This window comes from Ascaphus truei, chromosome 7 (genome assembly GCF_040206685.1).
Source record: "Ascaphus truei isolate aAscTru1 chromosome 7, aAscTru1.hap1, whole genome shotgun sequence".
Lineage (NCBI taxonomy): Eukaryota > Metazoa > Chordata > Amphibia > Anura > Ascaphidae > Ascaphus > Ascaphus truei.
In genome coordinates this window covers 24,471,611-24,487,599 of record NC_134489.1, presented here as the reverse complement: position 1 = coordinate 24,487,599, position 15,989 = coordinate 24,471,611, and the positions used below count along the sequence as shown (strand labels likewise).

Here is a 15,989-nt window from a genome sequence, read left to right as displayed (position 1 = left end):
ACTGTGTTTATGAGGCTGGCACTGCCGCTGTGTGTGTGTGTAAGGCAAAAGCAGGCACTGTTGCTGTGTGTGTGTAAGGCAAAAGCAGGCACTGCCGCTGTGTGTGTGAGGGGGGGGGGGGGGAGCTTGCACTGTGTGTGCAGAGTATGCTGGCATTGCCGCTGTGTGTGTCAGGATGAGGATAACACTGTGCGTGTGTAAGGGGGAAACTGGCAATGCCACTCTGTGTGTGTGTGTGTGTGTTTGAGATTGGCACTGCTGCGCTGTGTGTGTATGTGGTGGGGAGGGTGACACTGCTGCTGTGTGTGAGGGGAAGGTTGGCATGGTTGATGCCCCGCATAAGGGGTTATATTAGGGGGTGCATATGAAGGTATCGTTGGGGTGTACATAGGCAGGTGTTATTAAAAGGTGTACGTACAGCAGTTTTTCAACTGGGGTTCTAAGAAGCCTTGGGTTCACCGGGCATTCCTAAAGGGTTCCCTGTTATTCATAGATAATTAAAAAAATGGTCCCAAACAATTTACAATGCATCTGATCTCAGACGCGCTATTAGAGAGGGTTGGGGTTCCTTACAATGCACCTGATCTCAGACACGCTATTAGAGAGGGTTGGGGTTCCTTACAATGCATCTGATCTCAGACGCAACATTAGAGAGGGTTGGGGTTCCTTACAATGCATCTGATCTCAGACGCGCTATTAGAGAGGGTTGGGGTTCCTTACAATGCATCTGATCTCAGACGCGCTATTAGAGAGGGTTGGGGTTCCTTACAATGCGTCTGATCTCAGAAGCGCTATTAGAGAGGGTTGGGGTTCCTTACAATGCGTCTGATCTCAGAAGCGCTATTAGAGAGGGTTGGGGTTCCTTACAATGCACCTGATCTCAGACGCGCTTTTAGAGAGGGTTGGGGTTCCTTACAATGCGCCTGATCTCAGACGCGCATTTAGAGAGGGTTGGGGCTCCGCAGAATTTCACAATATAAGTATAGGGGTCCTTAATTTAAAAAAAAAAAAAAAGGGGCCAATTCCAAGTGGGATGTTTCCAGCTCACACGATTCATTACACAGGAGACATGAGAACATTTCAATCCTTTTCCCCTCAGCGCCCGACGGAGGGATCAGATAATTGTATTGGACTGTCCTCCCCACTCCTGGCTGCGGGTCGCATTGGGTGGAACGTTTCTACTTGTGATGCTCCCGACGGTCACCAGGGTCAGGGTCAGGGTCAGGGTCAGGGTCCCCCCCCCCACCGCTGGGCCACCTTACCGCACAAGCTTCCACTTCTCTACCACGAGCGCCCATCCTCAATGACCTCTTAGTATCGTGTGGTGTCCCCGTGTTATATAATATGGCGAGTGTGTGGCTTATAAAATGGTGTAGTATATAGTATTGGGCGTGATATATGTACATGGGGTGTGGTGTTAGGCGATGTATATGCATGTATTGTGCAGAGAGATAGATAGTGTACCTTTTCTGCACTGGTTTTTTCCTCTTCTTCGCCGCATAGATGCCCCCAGTGGGTAACATTCTGCCCTTCACGTTCAACCGGCGGGTCACGGAGATCACAGCTATCAGGTGTCAATCAACCGTGGCCTGGGACACCCGCACACCCCCTTGTACTCCCCATGCAACTACCGATCCTCCCTCACTGTCTCTGATCTCCCTCTGTGCTTTTTTCCCTCTCTCTCACTTTTCCCCTGCCCTTCTTTCCCCTTCTCTGCTCTTATTACTTCTCCCTCCCTCCTCCCTTTCTGTGCCTGTGCTTTGCACTGCCAGCTCCACCCTCCTGGTCTTTAAACTCTTCCCCTTGTCTTCTCTCACTTCCTCCTCAGTTTGCCAAACCTGTCTAAATTAAGGTGGTTGTGCACAGATAGAAGAATAAGGACGGGACAGGGGAAGTATGTCCGGGATAGGAGGGGTATACAGTACACCCTTGACAGGAAGTATTATATATATATTATATAGTATTATATATATATATATATATATATATATATATATATATATATATAGTGCAGAATAAATGAGTTCTTCAGTATTAGGTGATACCTTTTTTATTGGACTAACAATTTATGTCATAGGACAAGCTTTCGAGAGTTCTCCTCTCTTCTTCATGTCAAGCAATACCTGAAGAAGAGAGAACTCTCGAAAGCTTGTCCTATGAGATAAATTGTTAGTCCAATAAAAAAGGTATCACCTAATACTGAATAACTCATTTATTCTGCACTATCGCAACTGGACCAACACGGCTATTTTCTGCTATATATATATATATATATAGCAGAAAATAGCCGTGTATCTATACATATATAGATAGACCATACGATACACAAGTTCTTTGTATTGAAAAAGACACAAAAAACGACGTTTCGGTCCCACTGGGGACCGAAACGTCATTTTTTTGTCTTTTTCAATGCAAAGAACTTGTGATCAACTTAACTGAGCGCTGTCCCTTGATGTCGTGCTTCAACCGGTATCGTATGGTCTATTATTGTGTTATGGGATAAGCACCAAACTTTGTTTACTTTCAAGTGGAGTGCCGACTGTTTTTTGGATTATATATATATACTTTATATATATTAGTCTGAGTATAGATTAGCAGTTGGGAATAGTTTCAATATATAGGTGAGATTTACGGATAGTATATGGGTAAAGGAGACTGACAAGGACCAGACACCTGTGCACAATGCCTTCCCCCTCCTTTTCATAAACAAATGCTCTGTGACACCATGTATTGTTCATTTTGTGCCTCAGAAAAAGTGCGGTGCGTATAATAATAATGTTGATTTCTTATATAACGCTGGCAGTGTACGCTGTGCTAGCCATACAATTGTGCAGGCACAATGAGTTCCTGATCTGTAGAGCTTACAGTCTAATTTTGTCGCCTGAGGCACAGGGAGAGAATGTCACTTGCCCAAGGTCACAAGGAGCCGACACCGGAATGAAAGATCGTAATATTGCCACTAAGCTGAAGCGGTTACACTGGTATCAGTGTCACCGCATTATACTGCACTACTCAATATCTAAACACATTATGTTGATTCTGTCCACACGACACGATCATCTCATCCTCACCCTGTGTGTTTATCAGAGGATTCCACACTCACACCCAGTGTGTAGGACAGTGACACTGTCTGGGGTGGCAGGGAGGGGGTTTATGTCCCACGCTGTGGAGGAGGTCTCTGCTGTGCTGATCTGCAGGCATCCACGATGAATTAATAATAAGCCTGTAACAAGCCCCCTCCTCTTCCCGAGACAGATAGCTGTAAGAACGGTGTTACCTGGGCAGAAAACGGCTACTTTTTGTGATGCAGTGTATGTATATCTATGTGCAGAGCAATACCTATTTATCTGTGTAGAGCTGGGGTGAGAAACTCCAATCCTCAAGGGCCACCAACAGGTTAGGTTTTCAGGATATCCCTGCTTCAGCTCAGGTGGCTCAATCAGTGGCTCGGTAAATCTTACCCGTTTTCTTCCATTCAACAGAAATGGCAGCTTGTCAAGAATGCTGCATTAATTATTTGCAACCTGTAATTACAAACCTGATAGATCTATGTTCTGTCTCTGAGCATTTCTTCCTTGTTCCTAATAAACATTGAATGCCTGGTTAGTTGTCTACAGCGGGGGTGGCCAACTCCAGTTCTCAAGGGCCACCAACAGGTCAGGTTTTCAGGATATCCCTGCTTCAGAACAGGTGGCTCAGATGTTGACTGAGCCAGTGATTGAGTCACCTGAAAACCTGACCTGTTGGTGGCCCTTGAGGACTGAAGTTGTATCTGTGTGTACAGCAATATCTGTATATCAATGTGCAGAGCAATATATGTATAAATCGATGTATGTATGTGCAGAGAAATATAAAAGGTTGCTAAGAACTACTCCAGGCGGTTTAAGTGCTTTTGGCATTTAGGAAGAAAGTATTTATATTGTGATGTGCGGGGGTATTAATAGGAAGATCTCCAGCTTGTTCTTTTCTTGGCAAAGGTCCGTGTGAGGACCAACACTTTGCATATCCTTCAATAATCCCTGCTACACTGAACTGGAAAGGCCCGTGAGTGCCCGAGCTTCCTGTTACACATGTACTTACACAGTGCACGTCTCTCTCTCCCCTATTATTAGGCTACGCTTATAGTGACAGCGACGCGCCGGAGATGTCAGGCTACGGTCGCTGGAAAAATCAAATTGAGATGACTTCCAGCGATCGCGACCAATCTGTCACGTCGCGCTTACTATAAGCACACGCGACGGCGCCAATGCATATGTTTTGACGCGACATTGCGTCGCTGTCACTATAAGTGCAGCTTGGTTACACTCACTAAGAAGCAGCAGCCTGTCTCCCTGGTGGGGCACCAACTTTATTGTAGGACAGTCTTGTTTCTAGGAAAGCAGTCTCACTCACTGTAGAACAGTCTCTCTCTGTCACTCACTCCCTATAGCAGTCTCGCTCTATCACTCACACAATGTGGACAGCCTCTGTTCCCTCCCAATAGGGTCCCACTCTGGGCAGTCACATGTCTGCCCCCTGTGAACAGGCAGCGCGCAGGGCAGCCTGGTGACGTCACGCTGTGCGCGGGGAGAAGGAAGGACCCTGCAGCCGCGGCGCAGGTTACCCGGGAAGGACGAGGAGTTCTAGTCATGTCTGTGAGGGCGGTGACCCGCGGGCTGAGGCTGCTACAGGGGCCCGGGAACCTGACCGGAGCCAGGGTGAGGGCAGAGGGGAGGACTGGGGGCCCGAAACATGCGCACTGCATGTGTATAGTGACTTACCCAGGGTATGCATACAGTATTCACACGGTATTCATACAGTGTGAGCTTATAGTGATATATATATACACACACACGGTATACATAGTGTGCGTCCATAGTGATGCATACAGTGATGTAGCAATGTATACAGACGGTGTGTATATACATACATACACGCTATGCATACAGGGCGTGTAGCGATGCATACACTAGGTATATATACAGTATATACAGTGCGTGTAGCAGTATATACATAGTGAGATAAACACGTGGGTATATATACAGTGCTATATAAATACGTAGATCCTGCTTCCTCTCCCCCCCCCCCCCCCATGTAATACTCACTGACCTTGCACGACTATATCATTACTCCTATGCACTGTCATTCTGTGTATACGACTGGCAGTGAAGCTAGGTGCATAACCGGGGTCAGTGTAGTGAGATCACCGTAAAAATCCTGGTAATGACAGTATTGAGAGCATGTCGGTAATGAGGATATTGAAGATTGATAGCTAGCAGGTGACATTATTAACACACTCTGGCCTGGAGCCGTGCGAGCCCATGGCTTACTGATTGTGTCCTGCACAGGCCGGGCTCCATGTCAGCTCTCGTCACAAGATGCGCTACGGGTTCTGGGCGTATATCCTGGGGGAGAGAACCACCAAGAGGTTTGGGGAGCACAGCAAAATTATCACCGTGGATGGAAACCTGGCATCTGGCAAGAGCAAGCTGGCACAGCAACTGGCAGAGAAGATGGGTGAGATTAACTCTTCAGTGCCCAAAGTCTGGGGGAGATTATGTCCTTGGTGCCCTGTAGAGGCTGGGTGGGATTTAACCCTTCACTGCCTGGACAACCTTCCCCAGGGAGCTGCACTAGAGTTGTCACGCTGTGTTCCTATCCCTAGGGATGCGATATTTCCCGGAGCCAGATGAACATTACCTGAACAAGGTCACAGGTGATGGGAGAATCCTGCCCTCCAAGTTCAGCGGCTCCTGCAGCCTGCAGCAGTTCTATGATGATCCCACATGCCCTGATGGGAACGCTTACCGCCTGCAGTTCTGGATGTACAATGTGCGTGTGATGCAGTATATTGACGCTCTGGCGCACCTCTTAAGCACAGGTAACATGTAGATTGTAGGGGGGAAGGAGGACTGTGGTGGGTTGGGTTAGCACCAGGTGCCTGTCTAAATATAGTGGGCAGCCCAGAGAGAGGGCATGGGGTTCCTCACTAATCCCTGCAGACGCGGGTGATCAGACGAGAGACAGGTGCGCCTGGATAAAGAGGCAATTCTCTCTCCCCCCCCACCTCCTCCTTACCTTTTTGGAGTAAAATGCCACTGTCTTGATTTACCTCATAGATCTTAAATCTGCAATGTAGCCCTGTATAGTTGTAGAGAAAAGCAAGAATCACTGCACACAGCATAAATAGTTTTATTGAAAAGTAACATAAATGTTTCTTCTAGAGCATCACAGACTTTAGCTTGCAGGAGTTGGGGGTTTGCCGCGGTCTGGGGACTCTGTTTGTAGTGTCTGCCGCTTCACCTCCATCTGTCTGTCCTGCAGGGCAGGGAGCGGTGCTGGAGCGCTCCCCCTTCAGTGACTTTGTCTTCCTGGACGCCATGTACAAGAACGGATATATCCGCACGCAGTGTGAGTGCCGCACATACTGCCCTCTACATGTGGAGCATGTACATACATGTAAACAATACAAACACGTATTCACACCCACACACGTATACGTCCACACAGTAGATTATACATTAGAAAAAACGTGTATATATGCGTAAACATGGTGACATTCTCTCTCTCTCCCTCCGTGAGTGTTGAGTGATGCGCCCAGCACTATCTGTTTTGTGCTCTCCTCTCACCATCAGGTGTGGATCATTACAATGAAATAAAGGGCGTGAGTATAAACGAGTTCCTGCCTCCTCACCTTGTTATATACTTGGATGTGCCGGCCGCTGACGTGCACAAGAAAATCCTGGAAAGAGGAAATGTAATCAAAACAAAAGTTCGTTCTCCCCCTACTCCCCATGGTCATACTGGTGCTTGCGGACTGTCTTCTCCTCCCAGGTCGCGCTGTCGGACCGTCTTCCCCTCCCTCCCGGTCGCGCTGTCGGACTGTCTTCCCCTCCCTCCCGGTCGCGCTGTCGGACCGGCTTCCCCTCCCTCCTGGAAGCGCTGTCGGACCGCCTTCCCCTCCCTCCTGGTCGCGCTGTCTGAACGGCTTCCCCTCCCTCCCTGGTCGCGCTGTCGGACCGCCTTCCCCTCCTTCCTGGTCGCGCTGTCGGACCGCCTTCCCCTTCCTCCCTGGTCGCGCTGTCGGACCGGCTTCCCCTCCTCCCTGGTCGCGCTGTCGGACCTCCTTCCCCTCCCTCCTGGTCGCGCTGTCGGACCTCCTTCCCCTCCCTCCTGGTCGCGCTGTCGGACCGCCTTCCCCTCCCTCCTGGTCGCGCTGTCGGACCTCCTTCCCCTCGCTCCTGGTCGCGCTGTCGGACCGCCTTCCCCTCCCTCCTGGTCGCGCTGTCGGACCGTCTTCCCCTCCTCCCTGGTCGCGCTGTCGGACCGCCTTCCCCTCCCTCCTGGTCGCGATGTCGGACCTCCTTCCCCTCCCTCCTGGTCGCGCTGTCGGATCGCTTTCCCCTCCCTCCTGGTCGCGCTGTCGGACCTCCTTCCCCTCCCTCCTGGTCGCGCTGTCGGACCGCCTTCCCCTCCCTCCTGGTCGCGCTGTCGGACCGCCTTCCCCTCGCTCCTGGTCGCGCTGTCGGACCGCCTTCCCCTCCCTCCTGGTCACGCTGTCGGACCGTCTTCCCCTCCTCCCTGGTCGCGCTGTCGGACCGCCTTCCCCTCCCTCCTGGTCGCGATGTCGGACCGCCTTCCCCTCCCTCCTGGTCGCGCTGTCGGACCGCCTTCCCCTCCCTCCTGGTCGCGCTGTCGGATCGCTTTCCCCTCCCTCCTGGTCGCGCTGTCGAACCGCCTTCCCCTCCCTCCTGGTCGCGCTGTCGGACCGTCTTCCCTCCCTCCTGGTCACGCTGTCGGACCGTCTTCCCCTCCTCCCTGGTCGCGCTGTCGGACCGCCTTCCCCTCCCTCCTGGTCGCGCTGTCGGACCGCCTTCCCCTCCCTCCTGGTCGCGCTGTCGGACCGCCTTCCCCTCCCTCCTGGTCGCGCTGTCGGACCGCCTTCCCCTCCCTCCTGGTCGCGCTGTCGGACCGCCTTCCCCTCCCTCCTGGTCACGCTGTCGGACCGCCTTCCCCTCCCTCCTGGTCGCGCTGTCGGACCGCCTTCCCCTCCCTCCTGGTCGCGCTGTCGGACCGCCTTCCCCTCCCTCCTGGTCGCGCTGTCGGACCGTCTTCCCCTCCTCCCTGGTCGCGCTGTCGTACCGCCTTCCCCTCCCTCCTGGTCGCGCCGTCGGACCCTCTTTGTCCCCTCCCTCCTGGTCGCGCTGTCGGACCCTCTTTGTCCCCTCCCTCCTGGTCGCGCCGTCGGACCGCCTTCCCCTCCCTCCTGGTCGCGCTGTCGGACCCTCTTTGTCCCCTCCCTCCTGGTCGCGCCGTCGGACCGCCTTCCCCTCCCTCCTGGTCGCGCTGTCGGACCCTCTTTGTCCCCTCCCTCCTGGTCGCGCTGTCGGACCCTCTTTGTCCCCCCACGCGTACAGTGATTGTTTCTCATGGCCTCCCTGTGTGTCTCTGCTTCAGGCCTCTGAAAAGAAGGTTTCTCTGGCTTACCTACAGAGTATCCAGGACTCCTACAAGAAATCTTTCCTCCCACAGATCAGGTGAGACGTGTGACACCCTGCAGTTTGTTGTGGCTCTTGGATGGGAGAGGGGCGGTGGGGTAAGATTAATTCTTTTATGTATTGCTGGGAGGTTTCAGGAGGAACTGCAGCAAGATGTCAGTGGGAATGTCACTGCCTTTGAAGTGGGTGAATCCCACTGCCTTTGAAGTGGGTGAATCCCAGTGCTATGTAAGAGAACAGTATTATTAATGGAGTATTTTTCTGGTCAGGGAATCTATATATTAGTACACAGCATGGGCTGATTATTATTTAAACTTGATATAAATCTCGTTCCGCATCACGCGGCCGTGTCCCTGCTGTCTCAGCTGCCTCCACTGTCCCAGGGTCTTAGTAGCAGCACAGTTAGAAGTTTGGACATTAGATGCAGGAGATGCACACCTTGCTCAAATATAGCCACCACATGGCTGTCCTGTGTTTGTTGCTGGGTGCTCCCATCAGCAGTTTCTGTACACTAGTCTTCAGTATCTAATACCATCTCTTATTCGATACCAACGTTGCGGTGAAATGTCACAGCTTCACCAGGACCTTCTGAACACTAAAACCATAATTGAATTGAAAGGGATTTTATGAAGTACTGAGACTGGTGTGCTGCATCATATGCCCAGTTAGACGCTACTTCACCCTGTTCTGTGCCCAGTCGTCCCTCTTTCCTTCCCCCTCCCCTTCTATCAGGCCAAGCATGTCCTGGACGCCCCCCCTGGGGGAGGAGAGATGACGATCTCATTCCCTCTCACGCTCTTATCGCACTCTGACTGCTCCTGCTGTGATTTCAACTTTTCCCCTGGCTTGCCAGGGTCCCTCATTCAGTCACGTGATGCAGCCACTGCTTGGGGCGCACAAACTGCATGCTGGGTACCATGTGACCTTCTGTCTCTCAGCTATATGTCTCTCCCCCCTTTTCCTCTCTCTACTCAGTGACTCCTCATGTTATTTCCTCTCTATCCTCACTGCTTTTCTCTTCCCTTCTTTTCTGCTTTGCTTCCTATTCTTATGCTCCCTCTTTTCTCAGTTTTGCTCTTGGCACATTTGTATCTGCCTGCTGTCCCCGCCTCTGTCTGCCTCATCAGCATCCAGGGGGAAAGAGGCAGTGTCAAATGTCTGCGGTTGGGAGGTGAATGTGGAGTCTCCTCTCCCCTGTGGGACGCCCCATTCATGCTGATCTTCACGCCACATTACAGACGATTAGTGAGATGTCAGGGAGACGATTCTTGCTGCGATTCTGGATCACAGGACCTGATCTGATGCCACTTTTCGTTGGCTCAGACTATTTGTCTCCATACAGCTCCTAACCCTCCCCACACCTCACCAAGCCCCTACAGATCCTGACATGACCCCCACTTCCGTATCCCCTGTCATAACCTCCCACCTTGTAGCTTCTGGCTTCCTCCCCTCTTCCCACTTACAGCTTCAGCCCTGATCGCCGCCCCCCTCTCTGCCATTAACCTCAATCTGCAGCTCCTGTCCCTCTCGCTTGCAGCTCCAGCCCTTACACCCCCACCCCCTCAACAGCCCCACGCAGCTCCTGCCATAACCTCTTCCTCCCACCCTATACCAAATCCCTACAGCTCCTGTCCCTTTCGCTTGCAGCTCCAGCTCTTAAACCCTGATTCTGCGCTTGACTATTTAAAATCCGAGTTCTTAAAACTCTGCGATACCCATGCTCCACTACGCAGAATAAGGGTACGGGGGGCCCACCTTCCATGGGTTACACCTGACCTTATAGCACTCTACCAGTTCAGGGATGCCTTGTGGAAAAGCCACAAAGTAACTGGCACTACCAAGGATCTCAATCACTACAGATGCCTGCGGAACATGTGCACAAGGCAAACAAGGCATGCAAAAGCACAATATTACTCTGACAATCTCCACCAAAATACATCAAACCCAGCTAACTTCTATAAGGTTATCAACAACATATTCCAGCCTTCTAACCATCAACAGCCAAGTAATATCACTAGGGGGGATATTACTCTGACAAACCCCACCGACATTTCAAATGCATTCAATGATTACTTTGTGGGGTGTGCTACTAACTTATTAGCGAAACGCAGGCCAAACCACAAACCTGAATCTCATCCTGGGAGTACCCATATAGCCACACCCCCTCCCAACACTGCCCACAAATTTCAATTTGGCCCAGTATTCGAAGAGGAGATTACACAAGCGCTTCTCAAATTAAAAATAAGCAGCCAATGCGGACCTGACTTACTACAATCTAGGTTCCTACGACTTGGTGCCCCAGCCATTGCCAAACCAATTGCTTCCATAGTCAACTCTATCCTGTCTGCAGGCCATGTCCCTAAGACCTGGAAAACTGCTAGAGTTGTCCCAATCTTCAAAAGTGGGGACAAAACCACTGTCTCAAACTACAGGCCAATCTCCCTTCTCCCAATCCTATCCAAAGTTATGGAAAAATGTGTCCACTCCCAACTAAGCGATTACTATACCAAGACACATTTCCCTAGCCAATTCCAATCTAGCTTTCGCCCCAAACACTCCACCGTAACTACCCTGCTAAAAGTTTGCAATGAAATCCAGTGTGGAATGGAACGGGGTCAACTCACTGGTGCAGTATTCCTAGATTTTGCAAAGGCTTTTGATACTGTTGATCATGCTATCCTGCTTAACAAACTCCAGTGCTCTGGAATAGGGAAGCATGCTTTAAACTGGTTTCAGTCCTACCTATCAGGTAGATCCCAACATGTGTCCATCTCAGGCTCTAACACCAACCCCCTGGATATCACCTGTGGCGCCCCGCATGGCTCTGTTCTGAGGCCCCTACTCATCTCAGTGTTCATCAATCATCTTCCCACAGCTTGTAAGGAAGCTTCAATACACATGTATGCAGATGACACAACCTTATATGCACACAGCCATAGCCTCTCCGACCTTGAACACATACTTCAGTCTGACTTTTTGAGACTCGAAAACTGGATTCCCCACAACAAACTGTTTTTAAACACTGACAAGACTGTAACAATGGTATTTGGGACCAAGACTACATTTTTAAACCTTCCAGTGACTGAGCTCCAGATCAGAACCAAAGCTAACACCACCCTTAACCCCTGTTGCTAGTTTTAAATACATGGGCATATGGTTTGATTCCCACTTAACATTCGGAAGGCAAATTGATGCCCTGACATCTAAAACCTATGCCCAACTAGGGGTACTTTACAGGAACAAATCCTCCCTAAGTCTCCTGGCCAGCTACCTGAACAAGCTCCTCACCCCTACCACATGCAGCACTTATCACCTGAGATCAGACTCCAAAAGACTGTTCATGGTCCCAAGGCTCAACAAAGTATCCGGACGTTCCTCCTTCTCCTACCGTGCACCCTAAAACTGGAACAACCTACCGGAGACTCTCACATCCACCACCAGTTTAAGTTCTTTCAAAACTAAGTCTGTCTCACATTTTAATCTGGTCTGTAACTGTTAAAAAAGCCTATAATATACATCTTCTCTAACTGTGCATGCAATATATTGTATATAATGTATACCCTGTTCATTTATGAAACTATTTGTAACCATGTATTATTTGTCATATTAACTATGTCCAGGACATACTTGAAAACGAGAGGTAACTCTCACTGTATTACTTCCTGGTAAAACACGCTCCTGCCCTGACTCCCCCCCCAACCTCACTACCCTCCTGCCCTGACTCCCCCCCAACCTCACTACCCTCCTGCCCTGACTCCCCCCCAACCTCACTACGCTCCTGCCGTGACTCCACCCCCCCCTCTAACCTCGCCACGCTCCTGCCGTGACTCAACCCCCCCAACCTCGCCACGCTCCTGCCGTGACTCACCCCCCCCAACCTCGCCACGCTCCTGCCGTGACTCCCCCCCCCCTCCAACCTCGCCACGCTCCTGCCCTGACTCCCCCCCCCAACCTTACCATGCTATCATGTGTATAAAGGTGTAACTGTCCTGAGTTGGGTACAGCTGCAGACATAGAAGAGGGACAAGAGGACATGGGTCTGTGCTCACAGTTACTGACAGGTCTCCTCTCTCTGCAGTAATACCACTGAGGTTTTGCAGTATTTGGGGAGTGAGGCTCAGGATGTGGACAAGGTAACATGGGAAGCAGGGGGTGCTGGGATTTCTATGTGATGGAGAGGGAGGAGGAGAGCTGGGGGTTTCTGTGAGACGTGGGGGGGAGGTAGGGAAAGCTTGGGGCTCCTGTGTGATGGGGAGGAGGGAGAGCTGGGGGTTTCTGTGTGATGGGGGGGAGAGAGCTGGGGGTTTCTGTGTGACGTTTTGGGAACGCTTGGAGCTCCTGTGGGATTAGGAGGAGGGAGAGCTGGGGGTTTCTGTGTGATTGGGGGGGAGAGAGCTGGGGGTTTCTGTGTGACGTTTTGGGAACGCTTGGAGCTCCTGTGGGATTAGGAGGAGGGAGAGCTGGGGGTTTCTGTGTGATAGAGGATGGAAAAGTACAAGAGCTCTGGCATTAAGGGGGGGGGGGGGGTCTCCCCCTGCTCCTCTCACTGCTTTGTGTGTGTCTTTCCCCAGGTGGTGGAAGACATTCACTACCTTAAGTTTGAGAAGGGCCCTTGGATAGAGCAGGATGACATCAGCTTCCACCATCTGCGTATGCTGTAAGTGCTAGGCCTGCCCCAGAGGCCTCTGGGATATCACATGGGGGGGGGGGGGGGGGGGAGGAGAGGGGATTGGTTCTTTCTACACTCAGCTGGTTCCTGTTTTTGTTTGCAGGGTGGAGGACAAGTACGGAGTTGCCTGCATGATGGTCGTGCCCAACTACCTTCCTGAGGTCACCATTGGTGCATTGGAGTATGATGCTGCATACTACCAGTACAGATCGGTAAGGGGCCTGTGGTGGGTGCTACATTCTGCTGGGGAGAAACAGCGCAAAGAGCAGGGTTGAGGTGTGTGGGTCTAGTGGTTGAGGGACAAACTGGAGTGTGTGTTTGTGGAGTCATATGTGAAATGATAAAGTACAGCGCTTTCACCGGTCTCTCCTCCGCGCGTCCAGCGCTTTCACAGGTCTCTCCTCCGCGCGTCCAGCGCTTCCCAAACCTCACCGGTCTCTCCTCCACGCGTCCAGCGCTTCCCAAACCTCACCGGTCTCTCCTCCGCGCGTCCAGCGCTTCCCAAACCTCACCGGTCTCTCCTCCACGCGTCCAGCGCTTCCCAAACCTCACCGGTCTCTCCTCCGCATCCAGCGCTTCCCAAACCTCACCGGTCTCTCCTCCGCATCCAGCGCTTCCCAAACCTCACCGGTCTCTCCTCCGCGCGTCCAGCGCTTCCCAAACCTCACCGGTCTCTCCTCCACGCGTCCAGCGCTTCCCAAACCTCACCGGTCTCTCCTCCGCGTCCAGCGCTTCCCAAACCTCACCGGTCTCTCCTCCGCGCGTCCAGCGCTTCCCAAACCTCACCGGTCTCTCCTCCGCGCGTCCAGCGCTTCCCAAACCTCACCGGTCTCTCCTCCACGCGTCCAGCGCTTCCCAAACCTCACCGGTCTCTCCTCCGCATCCAGCGCTTCCCAACCCTCACCGGTCTCTCCTCCGCGCGTCCAGCGCTTCCCAAACCTCACCGGTCTCTCCTCCGCATCCAGCGCTTCCCAAACCTCACCGGTCTCTCCTCCGCGCGTCCAGCGCTTCCCAAACCTCACCGGTCTCTCCTCCGCATCCAGCGCTTCCCAAACCTCACCGGTCTCTCCTCCACGCGTCCAGCGCTTCCCAAACCTCACCGGTCTCTTCTCCGCGCGTCCAGCGCTTCCCAAACCTCACAGGTCTCTCCTCCGCGTCCAGCGCTTCCCAAACCTCACTGGTCTCTCCTCCACGCGTCCAGCGCTTCCCAAACCTCACCGGTCTCTCCTCCGCGCGTCCAGCGCTTCCCAAACCTCACCGGTCTCTCCTCCGCGCGTCCAGCGCTTCCCAAACCTCACAGGTCTCTCCTCCACGCGTCCAGCGCTTCCCAAACCTCACCGGTCTCTCCTCCGCGTCCAGCGCTTCCCAAACCTCACCGGTCTCTCCTCCGCGTCCAGCGCTTCCCAAACCTCACCGGTCTCTCCTCCGCATCCAGCGCTTCCCAAACCTCACCGGTCTCTCCTCCACGCGTCCAGCGCTTCCCAAACCTCACCGGTCTCTCCTCCGCGCATCCAGCGCTTCCCAAACCTCACCGGTCTCTCCACCACGCGTCCAGCGCTTCCCAAACCTCACCGGTCTCTCCTCCGCATCCAGCGCTTCCCAAACCTCACAGGTCTCTCCTCCGCGCGTCCAGCGCTTCCCAAACCTCACCGGTCTCTCCTCCGCGTCCAGCGCTTCCCAAACCTCACCGGTCTCTCCTCCGCGCATCCAGCGCTTCCCAAACCTCACCGGTCTCTCCTCCACGCGTCCAGCGCTTCCCAAACCTCACCGGTCTCTCCTCCGCGCGTCCAGCGCTTCCCAAACCTCACCGGTCTCTCCTCCGCGCGTCCAGCGCTTCCCAAACCTCACAGGTCTCTCCTCCACGCGTCCAGCGCTTCCCAAACCTCACCGGTCTCTCCTCCGCGTCCAGCGCTTCCCAAACCTCACCGGTCTCTCCTCCGCATCCAGCGCTTCCCAAACCTCACCGGTCTCTCCTCCGCGCGTCCAGCGCTTCCCAAACCTCACCGGTCTCTCCTCCGCGCGTCCAGCGCTTCCCAAACCTCACCGGTCTCTCCTCCACGCGTCCAGCGCTTCCCAAACCTCACCGGTCTCTCCTCCACGCGTCCAGCGCTTCCCAAACCTCACCGGTCTCTCCTCCGCATCCAGCGCTTCCCAAACCTCACCGGTCTCTCCTCCGCATCCAGCGCTTCCCAAACCTCACCGGTCTCTCCTCCACGCGTCCAGCGCTTCCCAAACCTCACCGGTCTCTCCTCCGCGTCCAGCGCTTCCCAAACCTCACCGGTCTCTCCTCCGCATCCAGCGCTTCCCAAACCTCACCGGTCTCTCCTCCACGCGTCCAGCGCTTCCCAAACCTCACCGGTCTCTCCTCCGCGCGTCCAGCGCTTCCCAAACCTCACCGGTCTCTCCTCCACGCGTCCAGCGCTTCCCAAACCTCACCGGTCTCTCCTCCGCGTCCAGCGCTTCCCAAACCTCACCGGTCTCTCCTCCGCGTCCAGCGCTTCCCAAACCTCACCGGTCTCTCCTCCACGCGTCCAGCGCTTCCCAAACCTCACCGGTCTCTCCTCCGCATCCAGCGCTTCCCAAACCTCACCGGTCTCTCCTCCACGCGTCCAGCGCTTCCCAAACCTCACCGGTCTCTCCTCCGCGTCCAGCGCTTCCCAAACCTCACCGGTCTCTCCTCCACGCGTCCAGCGCTTCCCAAACCTCACCGGTCTCTCCTCCGCGCGTCCAGCGCTTCCCAAACCTCACCGGTCTCTCCTCCGCGTCCAGCGCTTCCCAAACCTCACCGGTCTCTCCTCCACGCGTCCAGCGCTTCCCAAACCTCACCGGTCTCTCCTCCGCGC

General features: G+C 53.4%; 2 protein-coding genes and 1 long non-coding RNA gene across 3 annotated transcripts in view; 1 reads left to right on the top strand and 2 right to left on the bottom strand.

Annotated features, from left to right (window-relative positions):
- Nucleotides 1-1,773, bottom strand: part of LOC142498826 (uncharacterized) — a 55,528-nt gene extending 53,755 nt beyond the window's left edge. Inside the window, exon 1 of the mRNA XM_075607378.1 lies at nucleotides 1,465-1,773. Coding sequence (XP_075463493.1) covers nucleotides 1,465-1,523 — 59 coding nt within the window. The 5' untranslated portion in view covers nucleotides 1,524-1,773. The remainder of the gene's footprint in view (nucleotides 1-1,464) is intronic.
- Nucleotides 1,774-4,539: 2,766 nt separating this feature from the next.
- Nucleotides 4,540-15,989, top strand: part of NDUFA10 (NADH:ubiquinone oxidoreductase subunit A10) — a 23,676-nt gene continuing 12,226 nt past the window's right edge. The window contains exons 1-9 of the mRNA XM_075607377.1: nucleotides 4,540-4,697; nucleotides 5,328-5,496; nucleotides 5,645-5,860; nucleotides 6,304-6,390; nucleotides 6,615-6,736; nucleotides 8,437-8,516; nucleotides 12,556-12,610; nucleotides 13,049-13,134; nucleotides 13,250-13,358. Of these exons, the coding sequence (XP_075463492.1) occupies nucleotides 4,629-4,697; nucleotides 5,328-5,496; nucleotides 5,645-5,860; nucleotides 6,304-6,390; nucleotides 6,615-6,736; nucleotides 8,437-8,516; nucleotides 12,556-12,610; nucleotides 13,049-13,134; nucleotides 13,250-13,358 (993 nt within the window). The 5' untranslated portion in view covers nucleotides 4,540-4,628. The remainder of the gene's footprint in view (nucleotides 4,698-5,327; nucleotides 5,497-5,644; nucleotides 5,861-6,303; nucleotides 6,391-6,614; nucleotides 6,737-8,436; nucleotides 8,517-12,555; nucleotides 12,611-13,048; nucleotides 13,135-13,249; nucleotides 13,359-15,989) is intronic.
- The window catches only part of LOC142498825 (uncharacterized), a 26,945-nt gene continuing 19,427 nt past the window's right edge, over nucleotides 8,472-15,989 (bottom strand). Inside the window, exon 3 of the long non-coding RNA XR_012802557.1 lies at nucleotides 8,472-8,701. This is a non-coding gene — a long non-coding RNA (uncharacterized LOC142498825). The remainder of the gene's footprint in view (nucleotides 8,702-15,989) is intronic.